This window comes from Colossoma macropomum, unplaced genomic scaffold (genome assembly GCF_904425465.1).
Source record: "Colossoma macropomum unplaced genomic scaffold, Colossoma_macropomum, whole genome shotgun sequence".
Classification (NCBI taxonomy): Eukaryota; Metazoa; Chordata; class Actinopteri; order Characiformes; family Serrasalmidae; genus Colossoma; species Colossoma macropomum.
This window is the reverse complement of record NW_023495761.1, coordinates 3,209,197-3,232,655: the sequence shown is the minus strand read 5'-3', so window position 1 is coordinate 3,232,655 and position 23,459 is coordinate 3,209,197. Positions and strand designations below refer to the sequence as shown.

The following is a 23,459-nucleotide window of genomic DNA, read 5'->3' as shown; positions in this document are numbered from 1 at the left end:
CTTCACAAGGCACTGAACTGGTTTAGAAATTTTACGCTCAGTTTGTTCCTAGTAAGTCTACATTCCCACCCACACTCAGCCCAAAATGTCTCTTGGGTGTCCCTAGACGTTCTCGTCTTACCCCAGGAGACTCCATATTCCCTAGTTCTGAATTCCATTGAGAATTTGTGGGACAATGTTAGATGTGGAGAAGAAAAATCCTGCCACTATGAGTGGTCTGTCGACAGCAGTGAAAAATGTGTGGGAAGCACTTGCTTTAGGATATTTAACCCTTGGATTTCTCACTTGCAGTTCACCGACACAATCAGAGAAATTCTTTTGAAAGTGCAGATCCTAAACTTTAAAGCACAGCCGATTTGTGCGTGTAAGAAAAGGAGGAATTTTAACATGATTTCAACTGGAAAAAAGTGTTACATACAGTCAAAAACAAAAATTAAATGTACATGTAATTGCACATGTGTACATGTGTATGTAACTATGAACTTAAATATGTAATTAATTTTAAATAGTATATGAAAGCAGAGATTATCGTAGAGATAACAACACTTTAGAAAAACACTTTAGGAAAGTATGACAAAACACTGTGGTCATCAAGGCCAAAGGAAGACCTGCAAAACACTCAGCCACTCATTTATGTATTTTCTCTTGTTGCATTCATTTTTTAGTGTATATCAGTGATTATTAAAAAAACGTTTTAGCAATTCTTGTGGGCTGCTAGTGTAAATTGATAAAAAAGATCACTCTTGGGGTCTCAGTTGGACGTTCAGTTTGATATCTCATTGAAATATGAAGAAACGGAGAAGGTTATTTCTGAAACTGAAGTAAACAAGAAGAACGATTTGACTGTCTGTGCATCAACACTATATGATGCCACTAGAAATACTGACATGAGAAATTTAGCATAAAAGGAGAATAGGAAAGGGCCCAGTACAGAGCCTTGTGGTACACATTTTCCAGGACACTGAAAAGATGATGTGGAGGCCAGGAAATATGGAGAGAGAATACCACAGCAAAGATGCAAACCAATTAAGTGCTGCACTCAGGATGACAAAAGATCACAGACAGCAATATCTGATAATGTACTGTATCAAAATGGTCTAGAAATGTCTAGAATAACTACAGAATGGTTAAAGAAACTTTTTAACTTCATCGCCTGTCTGTTAAGCACTTTGAGTTGCCTCCAATATGCAGTAATAAGTGCTCTACAAAAAAATATTATTTTTATACAGAAAAATGCCTTTTGTCAGACTGGTTCAGGTCAAGCCTGCTGTTAGCTCATCAAAGTGCTGTTTAAAGAATGTTCTAGGTAAGTAGTGAGGGTGAGGTTGTCGGCAGCCAAACTACAACGGTCACGGCTCCTGTCTTATGTGTGATTTTAAAAGAGAGTCAAATGAAAAGGAAGGTAGAGCAATTTTTAAAAATGTGTATTTATATAATTAAGCCATTAAGAGGTTTGATGCACAGAATTTGGATGTACTGCTTCTGTTCTGACTAATACCTGGTTACTTAATTCAACCCAAAGCCTTTAATGCTCGACCTGTACTCATTAAAAGATGGTACGGCTACAGTGGTTCATGTGGGAGGCTGGAGTGTTCGCAAATCCTGTGGAGTGCAGATGAAACCAGCTCAGCGCTCATACTGCAAATCACCTGTTTCGAGTGCACTGATATGGGTTTATTTTTTCCTTGTCCCAATAATTATATTCAGATTACATTTATACATCCTATAATTAGAATGTAAAGCGCAATATCTGATCCCAGACCAGAACTGTGAAAGCTTTGGTGTATGTGAGGCCAGATTTCAGACACGACCACAGGGGGAAATCCACTGATATTTCTGCGTAGTGAAGTAGTTAAGATGGCAACAAAGTTAGTCAGATGTTCAGTTATACTAACACTCCATTCTAAATAAATTTTAAGTCAGAATTTTTCGCAGTGGTGGTGATAGGAACCAGATATCCACCTCACAGAAAGTTATGATTAGATGAAATAGTTATGAATGTGGTGCCTAATGACTTGTTTTACAACCATTTTAAGATCAGGGTTGGACCTTAAACAAATGTATTTAACTCCATTCTTGGCAGAGAGGTACATGCATGGCGTTGCAAGGCAAAACAGTTCCCAAAGAAAACATATTTTTTGGATTGACTACTATTTTGCCATTATCAACATTATATATAAAACTCAGAAGAAATTTAGGCTCATTAGTTGTATTGGATAACAAATAAAATAGCAACTCAAATGGCTATATTTGTGTTGTAAACAATTTAAAAAAAAATCAGCTCAACTTAAAATTATATAACTAATTACACAACCCAGCTCAAACTTCTTAGTTGAGTTAAAGCTCTTCAAACTCTCATTTGATGTTTCTCAGTTAAACAAACAATGTAGAATTAGTTTTTTACTCAGTTTCTACATAATTCCATTGCTGAGATGTAAACAAAGTCATCTACAGTGTTTTGATGCCAAATGCTTTGTTCTTGAGACACATACTGAGTCTGATTTCTTTACAGTAGTGGTGATAGGAACCAAGGGTTTATTATCTTACAACACCCTACAATGACCTCTCTGCCATGAATAGATTTGAAAAAAAAATATGTTGAAGCCAAAAACCTGATTTCAAACAATATAAACACTGTCTCAGGCATCAGGCCCTGTATTCATAGCCATTTTGAGTAATAACTTTCTGTGAGATGGATTTGAGAGGCATTAAACTCTTCAGATGTGTGGTTCCTGTCTGTGAACAATTCTGACTCAGTAAGTTTCTCCAAGAATGATTCGTTTCAAACCCCTTGGAATTACTTTACATCTCAATGATTAAATTATGCAGAAAGCCCCAAAAAACCCTTTAAGAATACTTAGCTGGCACTTAGCTGACACCCAGGCAAACTTGAACTAATGTGTATTTAACACTAATGCTGCTATGAGTAAAGGTGGGTTATTGCTGGGGATCCATCTGGCTGTCTGCGGAGTCGGAGGCAGCCCCAGAGTAAGTAGCTTGGCACCTAATGAGCCAGGAACTGGGATTAACATATGGTGTGTTTTGTATGGTTCACCTAGCCCAACTAGTGGTGGAAGAGGGACTGGGGGAGAGGAAGGAATAGAGGGAAAGGGGTGGGTGCAGAAAAACAGAGGGAGGGAGGAGGAGGATGAAGTCAGAGAGAAAGAGAGAGACAGAAAGCGAGTGAAAGAAGTTACATAAGTGCTCCTATAAATGCACATACGACATCCTGTGGCGCATGAACCCTAGACCACAATAGAAAAATTATGCATCGTTTGACATCGTTTTTTTCTGATGCATATTTCTATTTCTATTGAATGTGCATGTAATTGTATGTGTATATGTAACCATGTATCCAGCTTACACATGCAATTATGTAATTACCTTTGAATAGTATTATCAAAGCAACAGTTTAACGTCTTGAAGATAAAAAGATATTAGAAAAGTACACTTTATGGACAAAAGCATTGGGACACCTACACACTGCAGGAGCTTTTATGTCATCCTATTCTAAATACATAGTCATTAATATGCAGCTATGACAACTTCCTCTCTTCTGGGAAGCTTTCTACAAGATTTTGGAGAGTTTATATCAGAATTTTTATATCAGAATCTGGTTGAGGTCAGGGCTGTGTGCAGGCCAGTCCAGTTCTTCCACACCAAACTCACCCAGCCATGCCTTTATGGACCTTACTTTGTGCACTGGGATTCTTGGCCTGCTGAAGCATAAACCTTTATGTCTGAAAAACAGCCCCATAGCATTATCCCTCCTCCACCAAACTTTACTATAGGCACAGTGCAGTCAGGCAGGTAAAGTTCTCCTGGCATTCGCCAAACCCAGACTTGTCTATCAGACTGCCAGACAGAGAAGCATGATTCATTACTCCACAGAATACGTTTTCACTGCTCCAGAGTCCAGTGGCAGTGTGCTGTACACCACTCAATTTGACACTGGGTACTGTGCTTGATGATGGAAACCCATGCCGTGAAGCTCCTGGCGCACAGTTTTTGTGCTGACGTTAAAGCCAGAGGTCAACAGAGTGCCGGCAACTTTTATGCACTATGCGCCTCAGCACTGTTCTGTAACTTTACATGGTCTTCGCGGCTGAGTTGCTGTGGTTCCTAAACGCTTCCACTTTTCATCAAGGAATATCTAGGAAGGAAGAAACTTTGCAAACTGACATGTTGCAACGAAGGAATCCTATTACAGTACCATGCTCAAATTCAGTGTGCTCTTTAGAATAACCCATTTGTGCACAAATGTTTGTAAAGTCAGACTGCATGGCTAGGTGATTGATTTTATACACCTGTGGCAATGGGACTGAATGAAACACCTGAGTTCAATGATTAAGAGGTGTGTCCCAATACTTTTGTCCATATAGTGTCTAACAAAACATTGTGAGGTGGTTATCAAGGTTAGAGAACAGCCTGCAAAACGCTGATAGACACTCTTAGCTGTATATTTCCTCTGTTTGCATTCATTCATATCAGTGATCATTACAAAACATGCTTGAGCAATTCTTTTTGCCTGCCAGTGTAAAGAACGTATTTGAGGTCTTAATTAAAATCTCACTGAAATATGACGAAATGGAGAGGAGAATTTATCAAACTGAAACAAACATGAAGAACAGAAGAAGATAAGAAATTTAGCATCAAGAGGGAACAGCAAAGGGCCCAGCATGGAGCCTTGTGGTACACACTTATTTCTTCTAGAAATGTGTGGAGGAACTGCAGAGAAAGAAATCCTTTGGTCAGCCAGGTTTAGGTCATATCTTTCAATATATATTTCTTTTTTCTGGCATTTTTTAAAATATGGCCTAGAAGTCTCCATTTATTGTTACCATTGCCATTTCGCAAAGCTGCAATTACACAATTTCAGCAATAAAAGACAAGAAAGATAAAAATGGGGTGGGGGGGGGCAGTGGAAGAAAACAGTGTGTGTGTCATTTTCAGACTGTCTGACGAGCACTGGAAAGAAAAAGACTGGCTCGTTACTCACAGAAATGCTCTGATTAATTAATGAACAATGCACGTAAGGACGTCCAGCACCATATTTATTCAAACGTCTTTCGCCGGCCACTGAGCCTTTGAAATCATTTCAAATGGAAAGAAGAGAACCTCTCATTAAAGCTGACAAACATAGACTATGACAATTTGCTCTAAAGAAGCATCAAAAGGCACTCATATAGACACACATGCATATGTATAAGTGTGTATGCAGCCCTGCACACGAATGTGCACACATACAGGAACACAGATGCACATGAATGCACCTCGCATTTCAAAGAATTAGGGTTAACATAGGGTTTCATATGTCATGCTCTTTAATATATGCCTCTGATTGTAATGATGAAAGCGAATGTCATGGGCCAAATTCAATATAATGAAGGTCATGACAGGACATACATCATATGCAATGTGACATGCATTAACGTGGCACAGGCAGGCATAAAACCATGGAGAATGGGGAGCTGAATTATTTCATAGAAAATTACATTAGATCCCCAGTTACAGGCAATCACTGTGTCCTATTTTTGTGCAACTGTTCAAGTGCAGTTTAATGGTATGCAGTACTGTGCAGAAGTCAGAGACCACACTTCATTTGTTAAGTTTCTAGTCACGTTATTAAATGTTCTGGAGATATTTCTGATCATTAAATATAAGGAAGTGGAAACTCAAAGGAAAATAAGCCAAACAATACAACTTGAATTCAAAAAAAAGATATGACAACCGTGCAAGACCTGGTAGACCTTCAAAACTCTGTCTATCCACTGTAATTCAACACTATGGATGTGAAAATATGTGTGGCTGTCCAGTAGGTGTTACTGAGAAAAGGAATAAACGCAAAAAGAACCCAGACCTCAACATCAATGAATGTGTTTGGAATAACCTGGATTGTGAGAAACTGAAAAGGCAACCAATCTCTAAGGCTGAACTTTGGAGGTGTGGAAAAATATCTCTGCAGATTTCTTTGAAAAAATGAAAGTAAGTCTGCCAAAAAGAACAGAAGCTATAATAAAGGTAAAGAGTGGACACATTAAATACTGAAAACATTATATTGTATTTAGTTGTTGAAGCTTCTATGTAATTTCTTGACCATTTTTTGCACAGTACTGTATCACACAGCTTTCCTATACAGTGTCCACCTCTCCAGTCTCCTACCAGGTCTCCTCCACACTCATTAGTGTTTTCCTCATGTGTAATCCCTGTGTGGTGTTCATGTTTTTTCACTCAGTGGTCTGGTGGACCCACTGCATTATTGTTTTTTTTTAAATCAATACAGCCAGAACAATTTATGTAAAAATACCAGACGTAAATATCAAAAGTGGTCAGCGTAGGGTTCTCCTTTAGCAGCTGTAGCCAGTCAGCAGCCTGTCCATGTTGGCCACCCTCACACACACATGCACACATACGCAAACACAGACACACACATACACATAGACACTAACAACAGCCATGTAGGAGGAGAACAGAGTGAAGGACACAGCACCTCCACACTTTATTCCCCGCGAGTTCACCCCAGCACCACATGTGTAATATAAATGAGTGGGGGTGAACAGTGTGAAGTTATTGAAAATGTGTTATTTTATATGTTCTTCACAGAAAATGAGCAAAGGCCAAGCAATCTAAGGTTGAAATAATAATAAATCGCTTCATTTTTTCTTCTGGTAAGCATTGAAAATGGGTCCCACAGACTCAAACACCACACAAGGGGCAGTTTATTTCTCCTCTTTTTCCAGGCGTTTGTAAGTAGCTCTCTTGGTTTTTACTGCCTCCTTTGGCTGGTTTTGCATCTGTTTTTATGTCTATCACTTTGTGTAGTTGTATGTCTGTTCTCCTGTCTTTTCACTATGTTTATGTTTCACTTTGCTTAGTGTTTTGTTCTTTTAATACTGAAAGTCACGCGTACATCTTGCCTCAGTGCATCCCTTTTGTGACTAGTCTATCACTAATGAGAATGGGCACAAGTTCTTTTTTTCCCATTTGCAGGCCAGTTGCTATGATGGTTGGAAATGAATGCCCCTCACAACAAAGGGCATGCCATTTAAAATCTGCCAGTCCATTGTTGGTGCAACCACTAAATGGTGCAATACATGTCCAAAAGTTTGTAGACACCTAATGTTTTTTTTCTGAAATGAAGGGTATTAATAGGGAGTTTGTCCTGTTTTGCTACAGTAACAGCCTCTACTCTTCTGGGAAGGCTTTACACATTAGATGTTGGAACTAGCGGTGAGGATTTAATTGAATTGAGCTACAAGAGCATTAGTGAGTGCAGATACTGATGTTAATTGTTAGTTCTGGATCATAAACTCCAACTCATTCCAAAGGTACTGGATGGAGCTCCTTCACTGCAGACAATGCAGGTCCACTGTTTCACAGACCAATGCTGGGCTTTACACCCCTCTAGCCAACGCTTGGCATTGGGCACAGTGACCTTAAATTCTAGTGCAACTGCATTTGAACATATGTGCCAGCAATGGGTTCACATAGCTGAATTCACCAATTTAATGGGACGTCTAAGTACTGTGGAACATATAGCAGGACTCCAGATTAACTTTTCCACTGTTCGCACTGGTGCTACAACCTTTCTCAGTTGGTTACACCAGCACATGATTTGGTTGCACTTTTTTTTGCATCTTAATTTTTGCATGCTAATGAGTAGTTGTCTTCATTTCCATACCCTAGTTTTGGATTGATGTAAAGAGACTCAAGACTTGACATTTGTGAAATATTTTAATCTTATCATTGTTTCTCTACTCTCTCTACCCCCCCTGACAGAATCTCCATGGTTGAACTTAGAGATTTTTATGACATAACCTACACACCAAGATAAGTTACCAGAATAAGTCTGATTTGAATCAGATCTTGCACTCCAGAGATAAGGGGAGTATAATTTTGGCAGGTTCAAATTGGTCCTCTTGCCTATTAAAATCAGCTGACATTTCAACCAAAATAAATCATAAAAATAACTTCCACTTTTTAATCACAACAGCCAGCTTCTTTTATGCAGTACAGTGTACACGTGTTTATAATTCTTGCATTGGTGGTTCAGTAGTAGGAGTCTCATCTGCCACGCTGGAGACCTGGGTCCGATTCCCGGCCAACACAACTGCACAGTGGTTTAGTGGGCAGTCGTGGGCTGGAGGTTGGGGAACCAGCCTTGTTACTGGAAGGTTGCTGGTTCGATCTCTGGAGCTGACAGGTCATGACTAAAGTGCCCTTGACCAAGGCACCTAACCCTCAACTGCTCCCTGGGTGCTGTGGATAGGGCTGCCCACCGCTGGGTTAGATGCAGAGGTGAATTTCCCTGTTGTGGGATTAATAAAGGATAACATATATAATATAGTTGATTAGGCACTCTTGATTTGTCCTAGCTAGATATCACTTAGCTAGACACAAGCTAGAGTCAACTGTCAATATCTCCAAAATCTCATTAAAAAGAGAAGTAGAAGTCATGTTGTCCAACAATGATGAGAAAAAAGTTATGCTGCAATATCACATCATCAGAACTGTGTTTTCGTAATACTTCAATCAATATAACTGAAAGGCATTCAGTCCCCCGAGTGCTGCACCAACAACCAACATTTTTGGTTTGTCATTTTAAATGAAACTATCACTGTGAGACTCGTGTTTGGCTTTAGATCCTGTTCTAGTGTTTGCTTTGAAGGAAAATTAAAGATTACCTATTATTTACGCACAGAAAGAACCAAAATCACGAGTGTAATCTGTAGCATGCATGCGAAGGGGAGTCAAATTCTACCGAGACCTCATCTTTGGAACATGATAACTGGACTGTTTTGCGTGTTTCATCATCAGTGCACTGTATGCCTGAGAGGCAGGGAGAGAGTGCAGGTAGAAACCAACTGAGCCAGTGAAGAAAAGAAGTACAACTTTCAAGCACAACGGCTAAAGCAGTATCCGTGCTGGACGGTCACCTAAACAACCTAATGATCATCAAACACTCGCACAAATGTGACCATATGAAATTTTATCTCTCGCACGCTGAAAAAATGGTTGCATTTTTGGTGCTGGAGTCTATCCCTGCAATCATTGGGCAGACGGCAAGAAACACCCTGGACAGGTCGCCAGTCCATCGCAGGACAGACAAACAGACATACACATTGACACACACACTCACACCTAGGGGTTATTTAGTGTCTTCAATTAGCCTGACTGCATGTCTTTGGACTGTAGGAGTAAACCAGATCACCCAAAGTAAACCCACACAGACACAGGGAGAACATGCAAACTGCATCAATATTTAAATTCATCAATAAACAAGGGGACTGTAATTAGTTTGTAAGTAATTAACATTAAATATTTAACAATGTAAACAAGGATTTGTGTGAACAAATGAAAAATACAAGCAATGCTCTCTCAAACATAACATACTCACCCTATCTTCTCTGTCAGTTCTCTATCATAAGAGCACAGCGACAGATCTTCTACACTGCTCATGAAAATGTTATTTTAATCAGTGTGAAAGGCGCAAAAACAATAAAGAAACAAATTACTTTCCCTGTAATGGTAAAGCAAAGCTAAATTAATTAGTTTTGGTGTAACATCATAATCAAACCTGATACAACTGACCTCACAGTGTGGACTAATCAAACAGAAAAAATCACACATCCTTTTAAATCCTCCACTCTGGAGAATTTTTCCAAAAAGCTCAGTTTTAAATGACACAAAAAATGCGGTTTTGTGTGGATGGGAGCCCAAAATGAAAAAGGGCAAAAACTGTCCTTTCTAAGTATAACAATAACAGAACAGCATAGCTTAATCGTGCAGGTTAAAAGAATGATTTCAAAATACAACTCATCCTTTCAGCTAGCCGAAAAGCAGAAAGACACATCATTTTTTGACCACAGGTTAAGTATACTAGTTACTCACCACGCCGAGTTTCAGGTGTGGATGCTCTCACGTAAGTGCAGTCATACCAGATGTCAGTTTTACACCGTTAACAGTAAACCATAAATGTTAAAATTAAATGTTTCATCTGTGACTTTTTGGATCATGCATGACTCTGCACCGCAGTCTCTGCTATCTGCAGTTTCGTCTGATGAAGTGATGTAATATTAGATGGGAAATCTAAGCATTGTCAAGCCAACTAACTCAGTGATAAGACTGTTCAGTGAAATCGATCACTTGTTGTTGCCCTAAACTTTACCCAACTAACTCAATACAACTGACTCAATTATTATCTTCACGCCAAGTGAGGAAAAACAACTGTTGTTGCTACTAAACATGAATCAGACAGCTGACCTATCATTATGCACATCATATCATTAATAGAACCATAACATCATTAACAACAAAGTGTAATTACCTAGACCAGCCCTGAAACCACTGTAAAATGCTACACATATTGAGGACTGTGCCAAAGTCAGAGACCACCATTCATCTATTCAATCTACAGTCTAAATGGCTTATAAATAAAGTTCTTTCTTCAGTGTTCAGGGGTGAAAGTGGTCAATAAATATTCAACAGAAATATAAACAAATAACATCTACAGGGATAATTTTCTACACCTTCATAGTTCAGTCTTAGAAGTTGGTTACATTTTCTGCTTCACACAATCCAAGTAATCAAAAACAAATTCAGTGATGTTCAGGTCTGGACTCTGGGGTGGTCAGTTCATTTTTTTTTGTCCATTTTCTTTTCTCAGTAAGAGCTTCTTGACAGCTCAGACATAGCTGTCTTTCTTGCATCTCTGGCAGGAAATTTTTCCTCAAAAGTAGAACAGTTTCTTGTAAAATGTGTCTCAACATTTGACCTTTTACGAGGCTGAAGTCAGCTTCTCATTTGCCAGCTTCTTGTTCAAATTTTCCTGTTCCACCTTAAATGGTGACTGAAGCGCCAGAATGTAACTGATGTACCATTTAAGGTGGAACAGGACAATGTGAACAAGAAGCTGGCGAGCGAGAAACTGACTGACAGCTTTAGGACTTTTTTTAGTGTTTAACAGTTTCTTTTTCAATTGCAGATTAAACGTATCAGGAAACCAGCTGGAGTGATTATAAACATAGATAAGTTCATTTTTTCTCCAAATTATGGATGTTCGTCCTAAATTTGTCTCTTTGCCATTTCGTTACCTACTAGATAAGCGAGATTGTTGCTTGCATTTCCGTGTTGCTATGTGACCAGCAGTCTGCGCACCAATCCTCAGGGTTAAATGTTGGTGAATTAGCAGTTACAGGCTTTATTAGAATGACCAGAAGAGCTTTATTTTACTGCAAAGGAGGATTATTTTATTTTTACCTAAAAATCTGATTCTGCTGTGGAGCCGCAACAGGACGGTAAAAGAGCCACATGCAGCTCCGGAGCCGCATGTTGCCGACCCCTGCACTACGTTGTAGAATTCAAACTGAACTGACCAGTGCCAGCTAATGTAAGAACCAAAGAACTCGAGTCAAGCATTGTTAAAACCATGCTCACCATATTTATAAAGAAAACTCTGAGAGTGGGGAGTGCTGCCTGAGGATCAGCCTAATTAATGGACATCTCACTCTCAAAAACTGGTTTTAGGTCAGCAGTTATTTTCTGAGGTACGCTGCAGTAGGGAGAAGGCGAGGGCAGAGGGGAGGAAAAGCTCGCTCCAGTGATTCATCATCAAGTTCCGTCATGCTTAAGAGATCCCAGAGAGAACGAGCACACATGTAGCCAGCCCTGCTATCGATCCCAACCTTCGCCTGAGCTTCATCCTCTGACATCTGCAACACCTTTATTGACCCCCTGTGAAAATTACATTCAAAATAACACCTTCCTCTGATACAACACGGCGAATGGTCAGCAGGGGTTAAAGCACATGCTTTGAATGGCTTTCTGAGTAAATGTAGCAGCCGTGTTGGTCGGCACAAGCTACTATTAGCACCAAGAGATGGAAGCTAGGCCAGTGCTCCTCAAAGGATGAACAGGATCAGTGAAACGTGCTTAAGAATTAATCAAATTCATGCAGTTTGCCCAAATATAGTCAACCAGCCAAAATATATTTTGTGTCAAGTTTACTTCTGTAGTTCTGTACTGGAGCTACGAGGCTAATGAAGCTAATAAGCAGTTGAAATTTTAGTCATCAATTAGCATGGAGTAAACTGCTTATATCATCACACATCTCAAACAGTGCTGAGACGTGAAGTAATCTTAAATAGACTTGATCATGTGGTTTCTGACACTGAGTGATTTACTGTTGTCTATAAATGGCTGCTGCTACTGTTTTTAGCTTGTAATGCTTTTGGTCTATTTTTATAGATAACAGTAGGTCATACACTGTCAGAAACTTAAAGTGCAATATCATTCTCTATTATATGCTGTTATTATTCTTAGTGAAGACAGACAAAAAGGGAAATTCCACTGATTTTCTGCATAACTCAATGGTTGAGATGTAAACAAAGTCATTCAGAGTGGTTTGTTGTGAAATGGTTCGCTGTAGAGAAACTTACAGACTCTGCTGTGTTTTTATAGTGGTGTTGATAGAAATAGGTTGCGATCTACAGCAGGGGTGCTCAATCCTGGTCCTGGAGATCTACCACCCTGGAGAGTTCAGATCCAACACACCTGGCTCATATAGTAAGATGTCCCCGAAGGCCTTGATTACCTGGATCAGGTGTGTTAGATTATGGTTGGAGCTAAACTCTGCAGGGTGGTAGATCTCCAGCAGCAGGATTGGGCACCCCTGATCTACAACATAAGTATAGTCCTTTTATTTACTATCCAAAACCAGCAGTGAACCTTGACGTGTCTTCTGAGTTTTCATATGTAATGTTGGTTATGGTAAAATAGTGTTAAATCTGAAAAAATAAATTTTCTTTGGGGACTGTTTTGCCTTAAAACACCATGCATGTACCTCTACCTCCATAAGAAGCTTTAAAAGTATGTTTTAGGCCAAAACCTTATGTGTTAAAACTGTCATAAAACAATGTCTTTGGGCATCTTGCAACAAATTCTTAACCATTCCTTGCAATAACATTCTGTGAGGGAGCTTTTAAAGACATTAAACTATTCAGACATCTGGTTCCTATCACCACCACTGTCAACAATTCTTACTTTAAGCTTTTCTTGAATGGCATATTTTACATCAAAACATCAAAAATGACTTTGTTTACATCTTCAACATTTAATTATTATCAAAATTTTGAAAATTCAGTGGAATTTCTTTTTAACTAGTCTGCCCGTAATGGTACTGAAACTGTAGCTTCTGTCAAAATTAAAGTATGGTCAAAAATATTTTACACAATTTTCTCCTTCCCCCTAATGACACAGGTATGTCATATAGCTTAATACAGCAGAGTAAACCAGAGGGAAGAAATCTGCATTAGGAACCTCAGAGTAAGAATGCTAGAATCAGCTCCTCACCCTGCATATAATGACATTTATGATGATAGGAAAGGCAGAAACTGATCCTACGTCAGCAGTCTGCACAGCCCCAGAGTGCTATTAAACCCTGCAGAATGCAAGTATATGTTTGTATTCTATACCCAGAGGAAGCAAACCTGGCTCTGTATGTATAAAGAGGAAGGATGCTGATCGAGGAGCAGCTCCCTCCTGCCCATATACCGGTAATAGGAACAGAAAAACTGGTCCTAGGTCAGAACTGTAGACAGAAACCAGTATAGTTCATTCACAAACCCAGTGGAGACAATTTTATTATAGGAAAGACAAAATGCTCTATACTGTTGACTTAAATTCCCTCTACCCCATGTGTGCATTTAACCTGTGCACTACATTCTAATACAGACTACTTCTAACAAATGTGGGGGTCTTACATTATTTCTATTGGCTCTGCTATTCTAGTAGTGAGTTTGAACCAGGGTGACATTGGGCTATAACTGAATCTGCTTACTATTTGTAATACGACCCATTCTTTTTTAATCCTGTACACCGTTATCTATAAAATGAATAAAAGTAGCACATAGCTAAAAGTGGTAGCAGCAGATTTCTTACGGTGTGAATTTTGTCCATTTTTGTAGACAACAGTGTCAGAAACAACATACGCAAGTCTGTTTGAGATCAACAACTCAGTGCAGCTTGAGGAAAGTGTGTGATGATTTGGGCATGATTTGCACAATGCTAATTGCTTTATTATAACCTTCCTTTATTTGTTAGCCACATAAGCCTCATAGCTTCACTACACAACTAAAGAAGCAAACTTATACCCACCATGGCTTGGCTGATCAATTACATGCGCAGTACAGGAAAAAGGTCATTTTTTTGGACAAAATATTGCTTTCAGCTGGTGCTTTAGTGGCCATTCCACCGGCAGAATGGAAATCAACTCAGATATTTTTAATTAATATAATCAAATAAAAAAATATTTTCCCTGTAACTCTGTTATCAGATTAACTAAGACACTGCTGTCTTTCTGTATCTGTTGTGACTCTGTGCTGAGCTGCTAGCAAGCAATAAGGGGTGAAAGGGGAGGAGTGAGAACACCTGGTGTAAAACAATTCACACCTCTCCACAACGACGTAAAACGGACAGCACATCTGCACAACAGCTTTATTAATATCAATAAATAATATCAATAAACTGCCACAATAAAAATAGCATTTAAACACAATTATAAACACTTTTATAAATAAATGTTGACTTGCCTGCTCACTTACAAAGAAATTCTAGCTTGCTCCTGCTTTTGTAAATCATCAACATTTTTGAAGAAAAAATTGCAAAGTTGAACTGCAGGACCTACAAAACGGGCAGAACCTGCATTTTATGGCTGCTGTCAGGGTTAATGTGAGATAATGCCAAGACAAATTCTATGTAAGCTGTAGTTTCCTCAGCCAATAAATCCTAATAAATCCCATTCTTTGCCCACAAATTGATAGAGGGTTTGACAAACTTTAGAGAAAGTTGACAAATATCTCATTCAAGCTGATGAGAAATTGTATAACACAACAAAGTTTTTGTCCAAATATGTAAACTATGCATGTTAGACCATGACGACGTTTGTTTAAATCCAATACATAACATTGAATGCTACTCTACCAAGACTATTTTGTTGTAGCCAAGCAAAGCTAGGTAAATAAACAATAGCACAGGATAATGAATGTTTGAATGGGATTTTTGCCAACCTTCTGTAAAGCTTGTCCAACAGTTACCACAAATGAAGCAGAGCATGGATTGTTTCAATTCTGAATATGATTCACTGTATTGCTTTTTATAACAAGGCAAAGCATTGGAACGTTCTTCAGGCAGCCATGTAGGTCACAGTCCTGGACAGCGCTTCGATGGAGTGTTTCTTCAACACTAGCGCACCTAATTAGACTTATCAGCTAATTATGAAGTCCATCGTGAGCTGATTCAGGTGTTGTAGCGCCAAACTAAATTATGAGGCGCTGTTGCTGTGGCCAGGAGGATCATCAGCTAGTGTTGTGGATACTGAATTTGTTACACTTGATTACACGTGAATATAGGTTTAGTCCATTCTGTTCTTTCTCCACTGATTCAAATCTAAAGAAGCGTACACAAAGTGGAATTTGATTAAATATCTCGCATGGCAAACCTGCAGCATTTAGCACTATAGGCATTAGCATTAGGAGCATGATTCACTGATTGCGCCCTCTGTGGCACCGAAAGCGACACTATTTTCAAGTTCACGTAATGCTGTCATTAGCAAGTGAACGTTAGCATTTAGTTTGCAATTATGTGCCCGCTCTATCTCGCTTGCTCTCTCTCTCTCTGTCTATCTCTCTCTCTCTCTCTCTCTCTATTTCTCTCTCACTCTCAGCTCTGTAGAAAAACCTCAAAAAAGATTTAGCTGAATCAGAATTAATGAAATAATGTGGAATCGAGGGGCTCGTTTGGAAATATCAGTGCATAATTCAGACTCATAGAATATTAAGCAAAAGCTCAACAGAAAGTGTGTGTGTGTGTGTGGGGGGGGGGTCAGAAGCCGGACTGGCAGAAAGGTTAACCCGAGCCCTCATATTACTAAAATAAGCAGGAGAGAGTGCAACACCACATCTATTATGGATACTGTTTGGCATTATCAGAGTGGGCCTTCCATTCTATACTTCCTGTAGAAACAGCCAAAAGTAGAGACACTCTGATCTACTGGCCAGACACAAGGCCTCATTCTGAGCCTTCTGAGGCTCAGAAACGTACCAAAAGTGAATCTCCATGATATTTGGTTTAGCTAGTCATGCGCAAAACAGCAGACAGTAGACACTTTTATAAACATGCCAAGGTTGAGACTAAAGTGGAGAAAAGTAGACAACCGTAGGGCTGAATGTTCTAAAACAATCACTGAAGATGAATTTCGTTAAGAGTAGAGGAAACTGCAACCATTTATGAGTACTTTTAAAGGAATAATATGGTGGAAAGTCAAAATCTTCACAATTTCCTTCTTATCCCAAACGTAAAACATCAGCTAAGATGTGTTTTGTACCTAAAGTATGCTTCTTTAGTTTTGCACTGGAGTTACAAGACTTAACCAAACTAATGTGCATAGTGCAAACTGCATGCCTGTATCATCATACATTGCCTCGAACTGTGGTGCAAGTTTCATACTGCTATAAAACAGACTGAAGTGTAGGTCTGAAGAGAGGTGCTACTACTATTTTTAGCTATGCAGTGTATTTTTGTCACTTTAGATTGATAACAAATATGTTAGGCTTGCCAATCATTCAGGATTTTCCAGAACAATCCTGAATTTTGCTCTGTGCCATTTTAATATGCTATAAAAAATCTTCGCTCATTATAAGCTACTAGTTGCATTACTTTCACAGTAATTTATTGTACCATATTAAATTAGCAACTGTATACTGTGACTCCACAGTCACCTGCACCATGATTACCATAGCTGTATTCTGCTGTACACTTATCACATATACAGTAATTTCCTGTATATTTACAGAAGTGTAAAGTAATGCAACTAAAAGTGTTTAAATCATTACAATAAAAACGGCTTTCTCAATCTGAAGAGCCATAAGATGAAGTGACCTTATTGATAGTGTTTCTCTAAAATATCTTGTCCTCTGTTTATGGTGCCTTGTTGAGGTGAGGACGCATTGAGGAAGAAAAGAGCTATACTGCCTGGAGGTTTAGCTGGCTGAAAGGTCTTAGCAGAGGAGCCAGACTGAACCTACCCCCTATTTTGAGCAGCAGCAATATAGGGTGATGCTCACTGGACGATGATCACAGAGGTGACTATGGAAACGACATCAATTCAACAGGAAGAAGGCAATGGTGAACAGGACTCTTGAGTTGGAAGGCATATGACTAAGGAAGAGCTAAGTGCAGTTCATACATATGACGCACGGAGATTAAAGCCTTCTGGATGTTTAGTTTCTGACGCTGACAAGCAAGAAAAAAGAATTCAAAGCTGCAAAAACAAAATCACAATCGGAACTCAGAATGTATGCGTAATGAATCACTGTAAGCTGGAAGTAGTTTAAATGGAAATGGATCGTCTGAGCTAAGGATGTGCACAGCAACTCATTCTGTAAGAGCTCATGAACATAATTATATCCTGTTAAGTAGAGGGAAGAAAAAAACTGACAAAAAAAGAAAACTATCAGCTTAAATTCATATAGGATTATATCTTACCTTTTTACATGATAGCGTAGGCAGAGGAATGCATTCTCATAATATGATTCCAAAGTAGCCAAGGGAAAGTGTTAGGTGATTGTGTCAGATAAGTAGTGGAAACAGCCTCAGATGAGCTACTGAGCTACTAGAGCTGACTGGAACAACACTGGATGCTGATGACTCATCATTGGACTCATCACCAACATGTTACTTTTTCAGAGAAATATCTTTTCACTGTTTATGGAGCTAGATAGCATGAACTACACTGTAAAAAAAAACGGTAAAGAAACGGTGTTAATTAACAGTAACAGCACAGAAAAATCCGTAAAATCACAATGATTTAATTTCCTAGAAATACTGCCTACTAGTTATTCTGACATACAGTAATTACAATAATAATAACAGTGACAGTAAACTATTAAAATAAACACAAATGTCTGTGAAATATAGGTCATTTGTTTTTGTGAATTGACATTCTATTTCGTGTAAATGAATAAGAGTTAAACACAGTATATGTATGGTTTATTTACATTCATTTAACCTTTTAAAATACTGCTATATTTACCATCAAATGTTTTATAGTATTTTGACTTTTTGACTTTTTTACAGTGTAGACGTGTAAGCCTAGTTCACAATTCTGCACTGTCATGTCCTTAACAATGCATCCTCTGCAACGCATTCACATTAAGACACTCACAGCAAATTATAGCATAACATACTTACTGCTAAAACATAAAATTGGGGTTTCACTGAATTTTTAGTCTGTATATTTTCTCCATTTTCTCATAACAAAATATAACGAACACCCAAACAGTGATTTCAGTATTTAAAAGCCGGGACCTTGAATGGGTAACTGCATACCTAAATGCCTGTACACATCCCTAGTGTAAACATAACAGCAAACTAAAATGGACCGAAATAGGACACTGACTTTCATTCAGGAGATCTACGTCTACTACTCAGGTAATGAACAATAAAGTAGAAATGGGGTGGCTTTCGCTGTCAATAAGGACGTCAATACAGTCATACACGTTTATGCCCCAACAACAGATGCAAGCGAAGAAGAAATCAAAGTGCTTTATGATGAAGCTCAAGCTGAAATTGCCAAGACCTGCAAACAGGATATACTGCTGTTCATGTGAGAGTGGAAGGCCAAGGTCAGAAGTGAGAAGGAGGGAAATACAGTTGTACAACTTGGCCTTGGAAACAGAAACGAAGCAGGAGAACGACTAATCAACTTCTGCGATTAGTAGTGTTGGGGTAGTTACTCAAAAAAAAGTAATCCATCACAAACTACTAATTATTTCTCTCAAACTCTAAAGGAATTACTTTCCTCATTACTTCCTAAAAAAAAGTAATCTCACCACTCATTACTTCTATGCTGCTCTGTAAAAACCCATTCACATCTGCACCCAGACCCAGCAGTCTTTCCAATATTTAGTCATTTATTTAGAAAGAAATCACAGTAAACATTATTTAAAAGACATGCCAGTATCCCTGCCTTTATTCTGAACACAAAGCCAGTTATGCTGATTAATATCATGAAAAAGCTGGTCTGTTTTTCACTAAATGAACACAAGGATGAATTAATATTCATATTTCTTTTGTGCTGCAACTGCACTGTACTGAAAGTACATATTCTATGTCATGAAAGCCTGTCCAGTTTTGCATGATCCTTCAAATGCAGCTAATAAATGCATGTTTGTTTTCAAAGAAATTGAAGGACTCAACTGGTGTATCCTTCAAGACCTTTAGTCACTCACAATCTTTCACGCACAGAACAAAACTGTAAACGGCTGCAAGTGGCAAGATGCTGTGGTACCAACAGGAGTACTGCCTGTATTCCTGCCTGAACGGGGAATTGAACTCCGCTCTCCTGTGTTCAGGGGACGCAGATATTCACTGTATTATCCAGTTTGCTCATAAGGCTTAACACATATGATGATGAGATGTTGCGTAACAGCCAGCAAACACATATGAGTGCATAAAACGCTCATAAGAAGGTACGTTAAGATCACTGCTTTATTCACAACAATGCCTCATATAGTGTCTCCTCAGAAAGCATTGGAAATATACTGCAAATATTCAATATATTGCCCAGTCCCTACTTCCAGGGCAAAACTAAACTTCAGACAGCAATTATGCCTTAGCTGAATGACTACACTCCTGGACAAAAAAGGGCCAAGCCCAAAATGGCAAAAATATTAAGATTTTAATGGACTTAACAACAAATAATTAAACAAATAGATCAAGTAACTTAATATGGGATAGCTTTTCCCTTTGATTTCTTTAAATGTTGAAATTTTGTGTGTAAATTTACAGACAACCTTTTACAAAAAGAAGAGACAGTATTTTTCCTCTCAGCACTGATGGCTTCAAACAGTTGAAAAACATTGCCAGGCTAGGTTGTGTTTAACATGAGACCAAATATTCTGTATAGGGTTTAAATCTGGACTTTGATAAGGCCAAAACCATCAGTAAAAACTATTATATTTTGGGCTTGGCTCATTGCCCTGTAGTGTACATTTGGGGCAAGAAGAAAAGGTATAAGTTCTTGCAATAAGTGACAACGACAAGCCAGTGTTTCCTTTCCAACTTAAGCCTACCTGAGGTCTTCTACGTTGGACACAGTCTTTGTCAGGATGCCTTTCTCCCTCCTGAGCTTCTTGATCTCCATCTTGAGCAGCCGGATGTCCTCCACTCTCTGGTTGTACTGGATCTCGCCCTTGTTCAGAATGGACTGCTGAATCTTGATCTTCTCGTAGAGCAGCGCCAGCTCGTCATTCCTCCGCACCAGATGTGTCCCCAGAATGTCCCGCTCGCTGATCACCTTGATGACAGTGGGAACAACAAAGAAGCAAGAAAAGAAACAAATGAACCAGAAGAATAAAATAGTTCTAGGAATACGATATGAATAACTGAGAGATGAACCAAAATTTGGTGATGCTTTCTTTGTTTCCTAAGTTCTATGTATTAAGCAGGTAACTACAAGGTACAAATTCCACACTGTAAAATATTACATAATTATTTTGGGTAACATGATGATTCCAAGACAGTTTAATTAAATGACACCAAAAAGCCCAAAAGATTCTAGATATTAATTGAATAAGTGTGTGTTACAAAATTACAGTGAAATGACAAACAGGTTCTACATATTATCTAGATAATCTATACAGTCACACTATTTTTCACTGTAATGTCACGTTTAAGCGGAACAAAATCAGAAACACCTCCAAGTAGCAGGTATATACGGCGTAAAACCCAGTACAACCACAAAATCAGTGCTTTCTTTTACAGCCTAGATTGTTTATGTCTAATAGACAGGTACATTCTATGTATTGTTCTTTGTACTTTGTTCACTTTTTAAGCTTTTTACTACCCAGTACTTTTTACCCAAAATAATTATCTAGTACTTTGAAGTTTAAAGTTAAAGAAGTAAAAATGTTTGGCAGTTCTGGTTGGAAAATTGAGATGAATATTTTAGGGACACACTGAAATATTGTCCATTTAAAATTTTGTCACAAAAGACACTTTACAGTAAAAATGGCAAAAGGTTTGAATGAAACTAGTGGCTAAAAAGATGCTGTTTTTTGCTGTGCCAAACCGGTTATCACACTTGCTCTTATTCATTAAAGCTGCAAAAAAACAATGCAGATTTGACCACCTGTAAAGACATATGAAGCACTCTGTCTGATTCATGAGGCTCTTGCACGATGCGAAAACAAGATCTAAACACAAATGCCGAATCAGCTTCAGTGCGTGAAATCAAGCGCCAGGCTACCAGTACGTCATTTATATATTATTTACATGAAGCATGCACTAATTCATGCAGATGTTTCGACAGAAAGCCAAGGAAACCACAGCATTCAGCGGCTTGTGAGCCAGTGGCTGTACTTGTAGGCAGAGTTTGAGGGCGAGCAGTGTGTGCACTGCGCTCATACTGACCAATCTTTAGAATGTTAAAATGACCTAACTGGAAAGAATAAAAATGTGAAATAAACACATTGTCTTTAAGACAATAGAATGATGTGATTATGTACTGTGATTATTCTCCTAAAAAATATATAAACACTGTATTTTTGTAGTGTATAAGATGTTTCTACACTGTTGTTCTGAATTGCCATGTGCAACGTCTTACTGTTATTTTTTATTTCTATTCTTATTATTGGTATTATAGATAAATTCAATAACAGTTTTGGTTGGATAACCACAAAGCAAGCATTTTAAATTAATCATATCTGATCATTTTTTGAAGTTTCAATTAATTTTCATTCAAAAGGCAAACTAAACTCTTTTTGTGCAATAGTGTCACGAATAAATTTTCAGTTAAAGTTTCGAACAAGATTTTTTTAAACTTCAGTGCATCGCTTGAATATTTGTGAGTGTTTCAAAGGAAACTTTTATCAAAGTTTTCAAAAAGACTTCAGAGCTGTTGATCCTGGAATGGACGTCTTTTTGGAGCCAAAAGTTTCACATGCTTTCCCATGTGTAAGCTGAACGTTAGGAAGAAAAAAATGACTCATATTGCATCATCTCACAATCTTTCATTTGGTGCCAGGCTTTTCTGCAGTGGCAGCGGTGGAGATTTTTTTCTGTGGGTAGGTGTATGACCCACACCTACTGAGAGACACAAACGCTACTCTAATTTTGGACTGGGTCGAACTTCAGTCCATAAAGCAAGAAAGCGCTTTTTCTTCTTGGTGTCAGAGACCTTTGTCCCTTTTCTAGCCCTGCTGAACTCTTACCTAACTCCAGCATGAGCGTGAATAAACACTGCAATGTTATAAGCAGTTAAAATGTCTGAAAGCATTGTGCCCTTTACATAACATGGTGCAAACTTAATACAGAGTGCAGCACAACATGTCCCTTTAAAGAGACCATTTCCTACATTTTTCTTGTATTTAAACTTCACTTAACACATTGCTGTGGGTTTTAGTACCAAAAACAGTCGTAAATAATTTGTACATGACCTTTTTGCAACCTCTCTTTATCCCTTACAGTTAAACAAAAAGCTTACTTATAACTACAGCATGAACAGTATGCACGTGCCCAAATGACATGAAAAAGATAACATTTTTCTGCAAATGTTAATGCATTATTTTTTTGCTCAATAAACTTAATTCATAGGAAAAAAGTGAAATGGTAATTGTGGCATTTGCAAAAGCTTGGATATCTTTCCATTTGTAAAGAACTTAACTCGTTAGGCCTCAACTGACTTGTTAGGACTTTCAAAATGCTCCGGGATTGCAATTTCCACTGTCTGAAATGTTATTAAGCAATGACAGTTAAGGGGAACTGTAGAAGTCACGGCAAGATTTGGCAGACCATGAAAACTCTCAGACAGAACTGCTTATACACTGGACAGAAAAGCAAAGTAAAACCCCCATATGACAGCAAAGGTTTAGCTGACAGAGGAGAGGTGGTGCACTGTTTTACCGTGCACATTGCTTGTACAGTAGATCTTCATGGAAGAGCCACCAGAAGGAAACCTTACCTGCAACCTCATCACAAAAGTCAACATCTGAAGTACACAAAACAACATCTAGATAAGCCAGTGGCATTTTGAAAACAAGAGGGCTAATGAAGCAAAAATGGAGGAAAAAATGAGCAGTATTTGATGAACAGTGGCACAGGAACCATTAAACGGGTCAATAGAAGAATGGATTCCACTATATATCAGTGAATTCTGGAAGCAAATGTGACAGTCAGTCAAGAAGCCGAAGTCGTAAAGACAATGGCTTCTATAACAGGACAATTATCCAAAATATACCTTATAATTCACCAAGAACACAAGCCAAAGCATTGAAATCATCACTGAAAACACGTGGTCTGAAACATGCTGTGCATGCAAGACGGCCCAAGAATATTGCCGAAATAGAAGCGTTCTGCGAAGAAGAGGGGGTGAAAATTCCTAAAACAAGAATAGAACGACTCCC

At 38.5% G+C, this 23,459-nt stretch overlaps 1 protein-coding gene across 1 annotated transcript in view; it reads right to left on the bottom strand.

Annotated features, from left to right (window-relative positions):
- The window catches only part of cfap58 (cilia and flagella associated protein 58), a 219,745-nt gene that overhangs the window by 87,279 nt on the left and 109,007 nt on the right, over positions 1-23,459 (bottom strand). Inside the window, exon 13 of the mRNA XM_036563477.1 lies at positions 20,130-20,353. Coding sequence (XP_036419370.1) covers positions 20,130-20,353 — 224 coding nt within the window. The remainder of the gene's footprint in view (positions 1-20,129; positions 20,354-23,459) is intronic.